The sequence below is a fragment of the Piliocolobus tephrosceles genome, chromosome 19 (genome assembly GCF_002776525.5).
Source record: "Piliocolobus tephrosceles isolate RC106 chromosome 19, ASM277652v3, whole genome shotgun sequence".
Classification (NCBI taxonomy): Eukaryota; Metazoa; Chordata; class Mammalia; order Primates; family Cercopithecidae; genus Piliocolobus; species Piliocolobus tephrosceles.
The window spans coordinates 64,575,302-64,588,067 of NC_045452.1; the positions used below are offsets into that span (position 1 = coordinate 64,575,302).

Sequence of the window (12,766 nt, forward strand, 5' to 3'; positions counted from 1 at the left end):
CATGTCTGTTCTTACCAAGAAAAAAAGCGTTTAAATTTCTAAGACTAGCCGCAGTGGGTGCTGCCTGCAATGGGAATGTTTATAAGCTTTATGATATTAACTGCAGCACTCAACCTCAGGTGGCATAAAGCATGCAAAAAAGAACTTTCTGTCAGTTTTATTATTTCTAAAAAGGTTCCCCTTGAAGCAGAAGAGTGACCTTGCTCTGCTGAGCTGACATATGCCACTGGATTAATGGTCGAGCTCTGCTGGAGGGATTCCGCTCACGGAAACATTACAACTCCAGAAGCTGGGCTGGCGATGACCATTAATCAGGGGGCCCAAAATCATGCATCAAACACACTCATTTAAAAGTAGTAAAAATGACTCAAAAAAAAAAAAGAAAACTTTTTGAGAATTAGCTTATTGTTTGTCATTACTTGTGTTCAAGGAGATCGCGAAATGACTAAAATATCCCCTGGGCAGACATTTCGGAAGGCTACTCTGTACCCAGAGGCCAAGTGAATGCAGAGGACTTTTTGTTGTTGTTGTCGTTTTATTTTATATATATTTTTAATTATACTTTAAGTTCTAGGGTACATGTGCACAACGGTGCAGATTTGTTACATATGTATACATGTGCCGTGTTGGTGTGCTGCACCCATTAACTCGTCATTTACATTAGGTATATCTCCTCATGCTATCCCTCCCCACTGCCCCCCACCCCAGAACAGTTCCCGGTGTGTGATGTTCCCCTTCCTGTGTCCAGGTGTTCTCATTGTTCAATTCCCACCTATGAGTGAGAACTTGCGGTGTTTGGTTTTCTGTCCTTACAATAGTTTGCTGAAAATGATGGTTTCCAGCTTCATCCATGTCCCTACAAAGGACACGAACTCATCCTTTTTTTATGGCTGCATAATATTCCATGGTGTATATGTGCCACATTTTCTTAATCCAGTCTGTCATTGATGGACATTTGGGTTGGTTCCATGTGTTTGCAGAGGACTTTTAAGACTCACGGAAGTGAAAGGGAGTTTTTGTTCCAGGTAATTAGATGGGAAAGTTGGTTAAAAGGATTTTGTTTTCCCAACTTAATTTTTACATCTTTATTTAATCATAATTTCAAAGTTATGGGTACTATAAATATTTGCCTCTTGGTGATAATTTTATTTTATTTTAAAAACTGGAGTGACTGGAATTTAGTAGTGTAAAGATGAGATGGGTAAACTGTTAGGAAATATTTCAGGAAACTAAAGTTTTGTTAACATACTCAATTATCACATATGTTTAAAAGTTTTGGAGCTGTACTGCATATTCTTCCATCATGTTAGATAATAATAAAAAGTTTTCAAGATTTCCTCTCTCTCTGACTATTGAAAAGAGAAAAAAAAAAAAAAAAAAAAAAAAAAAAAAAAAAAAAAAAAAAAAAAAGCTTATATCTACGATCCTGAAAGAAATTGCTCAATTTAACTTAGCTAATAATAAGTTACTTTTGGGTTTTTCTAACTCCTTTGAAGATAAAATTGAATAGACATAATTTCTCTTTTACACTTTTAATAGTTTGTCTTTTAGATTAATGACACTATACAAAATACATATGATAAATCTTATCATATGTATCAACAAATAGAAAAATCAGTCACTTATTACAAAAGCCAGAATAAATTTGGTATTTAAATTTATGGTTAATGTAGTAAAGTCTATTGAGATCAATATTCAAAGTTATTCTTCTCTTAACTAATAGTTGCTTTTTTAAACCATCATCTTCAATATTACCTTTTGTCTATTTGCCATATCCTATACAGGAGTATTATTTAGGCAGAATTATTTATTTGTAGAATTACTTGTTTTTGAAGTTTAGTTATAGAATTAAAATAGTTGATAATGATGTGACTAGTTAAAATATTATTTAATATTCTGTAATAAATAGAACAATATAATATGCATGCACAGAACAGACAGTTAATTTCCAGACTTATGGAAGAATAATATATATTTTTTGTAAATTGAAAATTTGAGTCATCCATCCTTTGAATTGCCCTCCCTGTATCAAGGTACATAGATAACAAAATTAGTAATGCAAAATTTGCTCAGGGAAATGATTTGAATAGAGGTGGCAAATGCAATTCCTCACTTCTTCCCCGAAACACCCACTATCTTCTGTAACCACTGTGGACACAGTTAATCATGACTTTTTAACTCTGAAAGTGGCTTTAGTACTCTTCTCAACACAGCTCTTCGTGAAACTTTGACAAACTATCCATGCTGGTGCATGAATTGAAAACTTTTTGCCAATTTTAGTTTCGAGAGATAATTCATCCAGACAATGAAAAATCCCAGTGAAATATTCCTATAACAAATACAAAACATATTTATAGTGACCTAAATGATTATGTTTACTAGAGACAGTATTTATTTCTCTCCTATGAAAGTTTGGGAGAGAATTATATTAGATACTAGACACACTTTTTATCATCCAGTGATCCATCTTATACATAACATATGTTCCACTACTTTTGTTACATATCATAACTTTAGCAATCACAATCTTTAGACTTGGTGATTATTTCTAAAGAGACTCTTGTTTATTATACAAACTAAACAATTATACAATTATTAAACAATTATACAAATCTACTAATTTTTGAAAATGGTTAAGTGAATTCAAATTCTATTGATTTCAGCTGATGTTACTCCCAAAATCTGTGATTATTTTAGTGTACCATTCTGTAGACAAACTATAAATTAAGTAGGTATAGGCATAGGCACACAAAATGACTTTCGGGTACTAAGTAGTTAATACAAATAAGTATTTGTAAATGAATGAATGCAAATTTCCAAGTTGACATCTACTATACATTTTAACTTCTTTTGTTTTGTATATGAATATAATCTGCTTATAGGAATTGATTCTATATTTGTGTATCTTTCATTTGAACATGATTCTATTTAGCTCTTATGCTTTGGGATGATTTGGTCCGTGGCACTAATAGAGTACACATTTCTCTCAGGGCCGATTCTTATTTATTCATACGGACAGCGCTTACACTGAGTACTAAGTTGAACCACAGAAGTCACTTAGTGTGTTTATGTTAAATTACATGATGCAAACCCTTACGGTCTTTAAACATCAACGAATTATTGTCATTAGTTGCAACATGATTAAGTTCTAATTTGTTTTTGCGTAACTATGAGATGTATGATTTTTGACATTTAACTTGATGAGTAATGTGGGATCTGTCATTTGCCATGGTTTTGCCCAAGTCTCACAACTGTAGGATTTTTGTCCATTGGAGATACAGCATGTAATAACAGGGACAATCAATATGCACTAGAAAGTTCACTAAAATGGCATCAGAAAAGGGTTTCATAAGGGAGGTGAGACTTAATCCTGTCCTCGAAGAATGGGCTGGGTTTGAGTAGGTGGAATAAAAGAAGACCAATATTCCTTGAACGATAAAACAGTAGGAGCAAAAGCTCAGAGATATAAATGAGTTCATCCACAGTGGCCAGCAAGAAGTATTAGAAATTCTGCTAAATCAGATGGACTAACATTGTCTGCCACCACACAGAATCACAAACGCACTTCATACTCAGTATGAGCCTCATTTTGTTGACTGAGGAAAAACTGTTTAAACACTCTGAGCCTCAGTTCTCATCATCTGTGAATTGGAGAAATTAATGCCTAACTCAGAGGGGGATGGCGTTTATCTCATGAAATAATTACGGATAAATAGCATGGCATAGAGTTGGGCAGATGGAAGGCTCTTGGTAGCAGTCATGGCAATGTGGAGCAAGCTTTACATTTCAGAAAGAAGAATGAGATGATGAGACATGGTACTTTAGATGATTAAAGGGGCAAGAATTTGAGGACAAATAATCTGAAAGTTGATGCATTGGTTCAGGAATTAGCGCATACTTGAATAAAAGTAATGAAAAAAATACCTTCAATAAAGTTTGGAGAAAGAATTGAATACATGTATAGGCTGGGAGAGTGTGCATTTGTGGGTCATTACATTTTACATTATGTGTCCAAACTCTCCAAAGAGAGCAATGAGCAAATACCATTTTCCAATGGGGCTGGTAAGGGTTCAGAGGTTGGGCCAAAACAGATCCTCAGGGGAGCAGGACATAAGCATAGAGCTTTTTGCTAGTACATCTATCTGCCTTGCAGCCAGAGGCAGGCAGAGGGTGCCTTATGGGCTGGGGCAGACATGTAATTGGGTTCCCTGGGGAAATTCTTGAAAATTTGAAGGAAGTGTTGGCATAATGAAAGAATTCCAGGAGGACCAAGAAGTACCATTTATTTATTTTAGTATTTATTTTAGTGGTACTTATTTATGGGTTTAGTAGTTAGAGAAGAAGAGAGAGAAGGAATAGAAAGTGCACAATAACATAATTTTGTAGGAGTGAGTAGGCCAAGCAGAAGTTTCACAATAGGGAAAACAAATTGAGCAGTTCATGGTAGTGTAATCATGGGCATATTTTCTAAAGCTTTTCATTTCCTTTTTAATAGATTTTTAAAGAATTGATGATACCAATTCTTTGGCCATATTATGCTTTTTACCTGAAAAAGCAATATTTAAAACATGTAACAATATTATTTAATTTTAATATTTAAAACATATCAAAATATTATTTAAGAACTCCTTTCAAGTAAAATAGAATATCATAATTTCTACCCAATTCCCAGAAGTGTAGCATGATTTATAGTCTATGGGGACAAGGTAAATAATAAGTATGAGATATGGTTGTACCTTTGAGTCTTTTTTACTCATCAAACTTGTTTTGTTGCATAAAATAGGCTGGTATGAATAACCACTTTTAGAGGTTATGGATCACTCTGCATTGATTTTTCTTTTTTAGTTCTAGTTTCTTTCCCTCAGGTAATCTTTGAGATGGTTTCAATTTGCAGAAAACATTTTTAGTGTCACATCAACTTCTGAAAGCAACTCTTTAGCATGGAAATTTTGACAAAACATTGTAAAACCATGGTGGAGTCAGAATCTGCACTTCTTGAAGATGTTTTGCAGTCTACTGAACCAGAGAGATACAGTAGACTGACTAGTTTTTGTTCTTAGAATCCAGATGTACATTGAAAATATTTAAAGCATTGATATATGTTTGAGCTTTGGGTTGACTTTATCCCAGGATAAAATGTGAGTGTTGAAGACTTCTTTACAGCTGTAGTTGTCTTTCACCCTTCAGTTTCCTGATACCCCACAGAAGTGTATTCCACTGGCACCACATGACACTGAAGCAATTCTAACGGATTATTTTAAGTGAGTTAAATTTGTTTCACTCTTCAAAAGATCTGAGTACCCGAGTTAGTTAGAACAATTAAATCTTCGAGTGCCTTTGGATAAAGGCTGACAAGCTTATTGAGATTCAGCTTTTATTATAGTAGAATATTCATACAAGGGTGTGCTGAAACAGAATTCTGATCTTTGAGTATATTACTAACCAACGCTCTTTGTGCAGTATTTAGAAGAGGTGAGAACTTGTTGGGAGAGTGTGTGTAATTTTTAATTTGCCAATATATTAGAAAGTACTGCAGATGTGTGACTTACATATGCAAATTTTTTCTTTGAAATAGACTGTGAAACTTTTCCAGCAGCAGCTTACCCAAATATTAAGTCATGCTGGAGATGAGATTTCATTTGAAGACCCCCAAAGTTAGTAGCTGGCTAAGAAAGAAAATGAGGGTCAAGTTCTTCTGGTTTTGATCAGAAGCTTGATTCAGATTTCTACATAGAGACCCTTTAATTTTCATTAATGCTCATAAATGCAGGTTGGTCAGTATTCTAGGAAACCTAGTTAGTTTCATTCTTCCTATCAAACTAACTGCCATAATTTTTATTCTGCTCAGAAAGCAAGTCTCTTTGAGAGAAGACAGGATCTATGTTCTGTAATGGAATGGCATAGGGGAGAGTATAACAGAGTGGAGAATTTTTGAAAAGGATTTTTTTGCAAGTTCTGGTTTCAACAGTTTCCTTATTGAGAAGAGCTAGATGATAACTAAGAATGCTGCCAGCTTTATATCATGAAACAATATTCTGTAATAATTGGGATTGTTTTGCAAAACTGGAGAGGTGACTAATAAAAAAAGAATCTTCTTAAGTTATTTTATATTACTCATTAGATTGCATGGAAACACACATACACAAATGTGTTCAGACACCCCAGCTGACCCTGTTTCTGCACTATTTTTGGGTAAGCCAAGTGGACCATGTGGAAGAAGGTTAACTGCACCATGTGATTGCAGGTAATCTTGAAAACAGCAATCCTAGGGCCCATATTTATATCAGAAAGTTAGTCGCACTAAAATGAATTTAAGAAACACAACTTTATTTTCTTCCCTTTCTGTACTTCCAAACAACCATGACCTAAACCATATTATGATTTTTTTTTAAACAAATTGATTCCTTATTAAAGTTATGAAACCAGCTGGACGTGGTGGCTCACACTTGAAATCCAAGAACTTTGGGAGGCCAAGGTGGGTGAATTGCCTGAGGTCAGGAGTTCAACACCAGCCTGGCTAACACAGTGAAACCCTGTCTCTGCTAAAAATACAAAAACATTAGCTGGGTGGGGTGGCACACACCTGTATTCCCAGCTATTCAGGAGGCTGAGGCAGGATAATTGCTTCAACCCAGGAGGCAAAGGTTGCAGTGAGCCGAGATGGAGCCACTGCACTCCAGCCTGCGACAGAGGGAGACTCGGTCTCAAAATAAGTAAATAAATAAATAAAGTTATGAAACCACTCACTTTTATATCATTTTAGCTATTATACAGGAATATTTCTTTTGATAACCCAACAATTTATTATGGAAAATTTTAAATATATGTAAAAGTAGAGATTAGTAAATACTCCCCCCATATATCCACCGCCCAGCTAATTATTCAAGAATGACCAATTGTGTTTCTTCCTCATGCCCACACATTTGCTGCTCCTCACTAGGTTATTTCAAATTGTAAATAAGAGAGTAACATTACTTCCTTAACATCAAATAGCTAGTCATTTAAACATTTCCCCAGTTGTCTTTTGATTTTTTTGGTATAGTGGTTTATTTGATCTATATTTAAACAAGATTCATGGATTATATTTGGATGATATGTTTCTGAAGTCTCTTAGTTTATACTTTAACTCTTTTTAAAAATTTCTTTACATTGATTTGCTGAAGAAACTCGGTTGTTTTGTCCTGTATTTTCTTGTCTGTATATTTTCCGACTGACTGTATCTTCTTGGTATCATTTAACATGCTCCTCTGTCTCTTTTTTTCCTTAAATCTGGTAGCTAGATACAGAGCTTGGTGCGATTGCTTTCTTGCTTCCTTTCTTTCTTATAAACAATATTTCATTAGTTGTATTTAATGCTTCCATCACAAAGCACATGCTCTGGTTATCTCCTTTTGTGTGATTTTAGTGACCATTGATGATCATTGGCTGGATCCAACATTGCATTAGGGGTTTGCAAAATGATAATTTTATTATTTCATCACTTTTAATTGATTAGCTGAAGTATGAACATATATAGAACAATTTCCCCTCATCAACTATTTAGTGGATGAACTATTTGGTTGATGAAATAGGTTTCATACAGGAAAGGCAGATTAAATGCCTAAGTTGTCCCTTTATTAGTTTTCAGAATATAGTTACAACATTTCCCAATGTAACTGATGAATTTTTCTTTTTAGTATCCTTATGAACTAATGAATTTTGACGTTAGATGTATTTAAACATATTGCACTCTTCTCCATTTTACTTTTTCAACTTACACTCTATCCTACAGGTTGTTCTGTTGCATATAAAAATATGTATTTACTTTTTTAGAGCTTCATATCTTTGCATTGTGTGGATGTACCATACATTATTCAATCAATATCTTCTTGATGAACATTAGGCTTTACAGTTTTTTGATAATATGAAAGTGCTACAGTGAATGTGGAAATGTAAACAATTCATATCCAAATGTATTGCTGGTAAAGACATCTAGAAATGGAATTCTTGGGACAGAGGGCAAATGTAAATGTAATTTTGCTTGATATTGCCAAATTTCCCTATATAGGTATTGTGCCATTTTACAAATGCACTTCTAATTGCATAAGGAAAGACTGGAAACGTTTATGTAGAGTATAATGAGTAAATATGATACAAAGTCAGCAGACATAAAGAATTACCTAAAATATATATAGCATTTTTATTTAAGCTCCTCTTCTTTTTGACAGCTATTTGTTTATATAATAACTCTGTCTTGATAAGAACTTGATAACATTTACTAAGTCTAATACATTACAATTATATAATGCAACATTACCAATATTGAAATACATTCTCATTTATTAAGTACTATTATTTAGGAAGCAAGCTTTGTTTCCATATAATTCACCTTGTTATCATAAAACTTGACCAGAACAGAAGTTATATATGTGTTCATTGTCCAGACCTCATAGTAGAAGTTATTCCTTTTTTGTCATAAACCATAATCTATACATTATAATACCATCTGAGAAAGTTACTAACTTTTAAACTAGAGAATAGTGAACAAATGTAAATGTTCTTTTAAATATTTAGATTTTTTTCTTAAGGGTGTCTTAACATGGATTGATGCACTCCCATGGCATAAAGCCATTGAGTAATTAGCAATGAGATGACTGACAAAACCCAGGGTAATAGTGCTGTGTTCTTCTTAAACCACGACTCCTAAATCTGCTTTTCTTTATTGATATAACAAGGGGAGAATTAATTTTAAAAGGTGGTGGCTATTGATTACTTAATGGAAGAAGATAGTGTAGCAAAATGCTGAAGCAAGTCTATTCTGTGCCCTCCTGTGCAACAGGACCCATTATCCAGTTGTGGAAATCATACCCTAACTCTCATTAATATTTAACAGGCTATATGTAGGCTACAAAATTGCCTTGGGCATGGGCTCCAATCAGCCATAGAATGGTTTTAAGTATCAAAAAGAGTAATAGATTTCCATGTGTTCAGATTATTTATAAGCTGGACAACAATACGCTCAATTCCTTTCTGTGATTGCTGAGCAATGGCGGCCAGATGGAAACACCTACTAGGCAAGTTGGAGTGATTAATATTCTGAGAAGCCACTCTAGGCTAGTAAGTACTACATAAGAAGACTTTGTATTTTCCAGTGTGGTTCTGTTTCAGCCTTCTCAGTTTCACCTCCTCTCACCACAGGCTGAAGGGCCTGCTCAGCAGGGGTGGCCAGTCAGCAAAAGGCGTTAATTGTGTCTAACACAGCTATCATCCTTGGGGCAATATTCTGTATCACACCGTCTATCAAGCTAACCCCTTGTCACACGTCAGGATCTTTTTATTTCAGTTCATTTAAAAGGGAAACAAAAAATTTCAAAGATAGCTGGTAGGGAGGCATGAGAGCTTCCAGGGACTAGGAGCCCTTGAAGCTGCCTTTTACTGAAACGGGCTGTGATTTCTGAAAGGACAATACAGCAGGTCCTCCAATAACATCGTTTTCTGCAACATCATTTTGTTATAATAACATTGATGGAGTAAAAAAGTCAGTTCCTGACCAGGATCACTGTCACTGCAGGGTTTGCACAATCTTCTCATTTCTATATGGGTTTCCTCCCACATCCCAAAGAAGTGAATGTCAGGTCAATTGGTGTGTCCAAGTTGTTCCACAATGAGTGAGTGTGGATGTGGGCTTCAGCGTGCCCTGCGATGGAACAGCACTCTGACCAGGGCTGGTTCCTCCCTTGTGTCCCGAGTTGTGGGGATAGGCTCTGGCCACTCACAGCAACCCTGAGCTGGAATAACTGGGTAAATAATGATGTTAATTTTTTAATTTAATTTTTCTTAAATGTATGTATGGATTGCATTTGTTTCAGTGTTTACCATTAGAAGTGTTTGGCTCTTTATTTAGAAATTTGATAATGTTTTTCTGACGAGAAATGGATCATAGGAACTTGTTATTTGAACTTGTTATTTCAAGCAGCCTATGGTAAAGAGGATTTTATTACACCTGGTTTTGCTTAAGGTAGCAATTTCCAAGATCCTATCAACAGCATTAAGTGAGGCCTTGTTGTATAAGGCTTTATAGAATACTGACTCCCATTATTAATTTTCTAAATTACCAGATTATATGTCAGTACCACCAGTTTAGTTTTAAAATATGATAAGCTTGAAATAAGATAAAGTCCTTTAGAAAGAAAATATTCTCGGGGTTTATGAGTACACAAAGAACACAGCATCAGATATCCACCATCCCAAACAATGCAAAGAATTAGATAGTGAGAAAATATCAATTTTTTGACTCAATGACTCTAAAGAATTTTAAAATGTGTTTAAGGGATTCATTTATTTTGTCAACTATCAGAAATTATTTGTAATTACCTGCCTAGAATGAGTTGCATAATAAAAATTCAGCTTTGTAAGCAAAAGGTATTCAAGGCAACATCTTCTATTAACATACTGAGCTTTTTCTCAAAACAGTGAATGAAACGGACCCAGAGGTCTCATTGTAATTCTATGTTAAATGTGGAAAAATTCCATTTTACTCCCAGCCTTGGACTGTGCATACCTAAATGCTGCGTTCAATTTATTAATAAGCCTCTGTGTGTGCCTTCTTTTTCTGATGTCCAGCAGAGAATTTCAAATGATCAAGAGTTGGTAATAGAAAATGCACTTATGTTCTTTTTTTTTTTTTAATAAACTTGATCTTTTATTTTCATTTTTATTTTAAGTTTCGGGGTACATGTGCAGGATGTACAGGTTTGCTACATAAGTAAACATGTGCCATGGTGGTTTGCTGCACCTGTCAACCCATCACCTAGGTATTAAGCCCATCATGCATTAGCTATTTTTCCTGATACACTCCCTCTCCCCGCCCTCCACCCCACAGGCCCCAGTGTGTGAACAAACTTGATCTTTGTGAGGCATAATGATGGATCTACTCAGATGCTTGCTTTTTGTTTGTGTGTTTTGTTGTTGTTGTTATTTGTTTATTGGTTAGTTGGTTAGTACTACATGCTGTTAAGTTTGTGGTTAGCTCACTTCAAGAAGCTTTAGAATTCATGGATTCTTCAGCTGCTGCTTCAAAGAACAAAATCAAAATCAAAAATTTAAAATAATTTAACCAAGATTTTCTCTGAGGTGCTTACTTAACACTATAACATAAAACATAGGAAGACGTTTTATCAACTGTAAATATAAAAATGTTAATAGGTGTATCTTCGCAGCTTTTGGATATTCCAGAGAGAAGAGCTTCTTAAAGCCTGTATTTGCAAGAGACGGTGCTTATTAAACTATAATCTAATATATTTATCAGTTTGGCCGTGAAAATAACAAGTTCTAAGTTTCCTTTTTCTTTTCTATTTTATAGCGAAGCAGCAGTTTTGGGAATTTCGATCGTTTTCGGAATCATTCTTTATCAAAACCAGATGATTCAACTGAGGTTGGTAGTTTATTCCATTTTTATGAATGTTACGCAAACACATTATGAAATATTATGAAGACAATGTCACTTTTGCAAAGTAAAATAAGAAAAATAAATACATTTTAAAATTATAGCCTTGCATGTATTTTTGTGACAAGTGAACAAACCATTTTTAGTACTGTTGTAGAAAACGATGGGTTCTTCTCACACGACCAGGAAAATTTAGGCACACAGACACATTGTAGGGTAAGTAAGGCAGGGTTTATTGCGTGAAAAGCAAAAAAAAAAAAAAAAAAGAGGAACTCCCAGCAAAGAAAGAGTCCTGCTAGCAGGCCCCTACCTTACAGATTGAATCCCAGGTCACCACATAGCAACAAAAGAGGCCAGGCTCCCCCTGGCAGCAAACCACGTGAACTTCCCATAGCTCCACCAGTTTTCCCCCAGTGCACAGGTGGGCATTATTAAGAGAGAATCAGTGGGGAAAGGGTGAGCTTCATCCAGGATCAGCAATCTGGTGTTTCAGCCCTCACGCTGTTTCAGGCTTGAAGGCGAGGTTTCGCAAAGGACTCTTGTCTGTTTCCTGTCTCTATCAGTACCCAGTACCATGCTGGGCATTAAAAGTAAAATCCTATTTTAAGAAGCCTAACAGATGTTTGGGAAAGCAAAACATGAACCCGAAAAGATAGAATTCAAAGTGACACTGACAATTCCAAATTTCCTGAATATTTCTACTATAAAACAATGTGTGTATACATATACATACACACACACACACACATTGTGTTTATACACATTATTTGATAGATATATGTATAAGTTTACGTCAGTTGTAATTGCTTTAAATTAGAACAAGATTAAGCGGCCCGACTGTACGTTTGTTAAGGAGAGCATACGGCTGCTCAACTTGACTCTCACACTTCAGTGTACACCGAAACATCCCATTGGTGAGCGCTCCTTACACATTTGTAAACTACGGACATTTTAATTGTAGCTTAAGAAAAGCTTCCCATAGAATTAAGTTTACATAATAATAATTTCAATAATATGTACATTTAATTGAGCACTCACGATGAAATAAGCACAATGATAACTTTATAACAATTTACCTGTCTATAACATAGGAACTATTGGTATATCTATTTTGCCATTGCAGAAATATACTTGCTTCATCAAATAAAATTACATCTAAATTACAGAGTGAATAAATGACAAGGCAGAACTCAACCTCTTCTCTGACTCCAAAGTTTGCCATATTGTCTCATAAAGTAGGGGCTACATTTGCTAAGTGATTAATGACAGGTACAACAACAACTAATAAAATAGTACAGAGGAGGGGTGTCTACTAAGAAAACTGAAAATACTGGTTACCAT

General features: G+C 34.9%; 1 protein-coding gene across 2 annotated transcripts in view; it reads left to right on the forward strand.

Moving 5' to 3' along the window:
• Positions 1-12,766, forward strand: part of SAMSN1 (SAM domain, SH3 domain and nuclear localization signals 1) — a 98,957-nt gene that overhangs the window by 51,370 nt on the left and 34,821 nt on the right. For both annotated transcript variants that reach the window (XM_023227486.1, XM_023227485.1), the window contains exon 2: positions 11,342-11,413. In XM_023227486.1, coding sequence (XP_023083254.1) covers positions 11,342-11,413 — 72 coding nt within the window. The remainder of the gene's footprint in view (positions 1-11,341; positions 11,414-12,766) is intronic.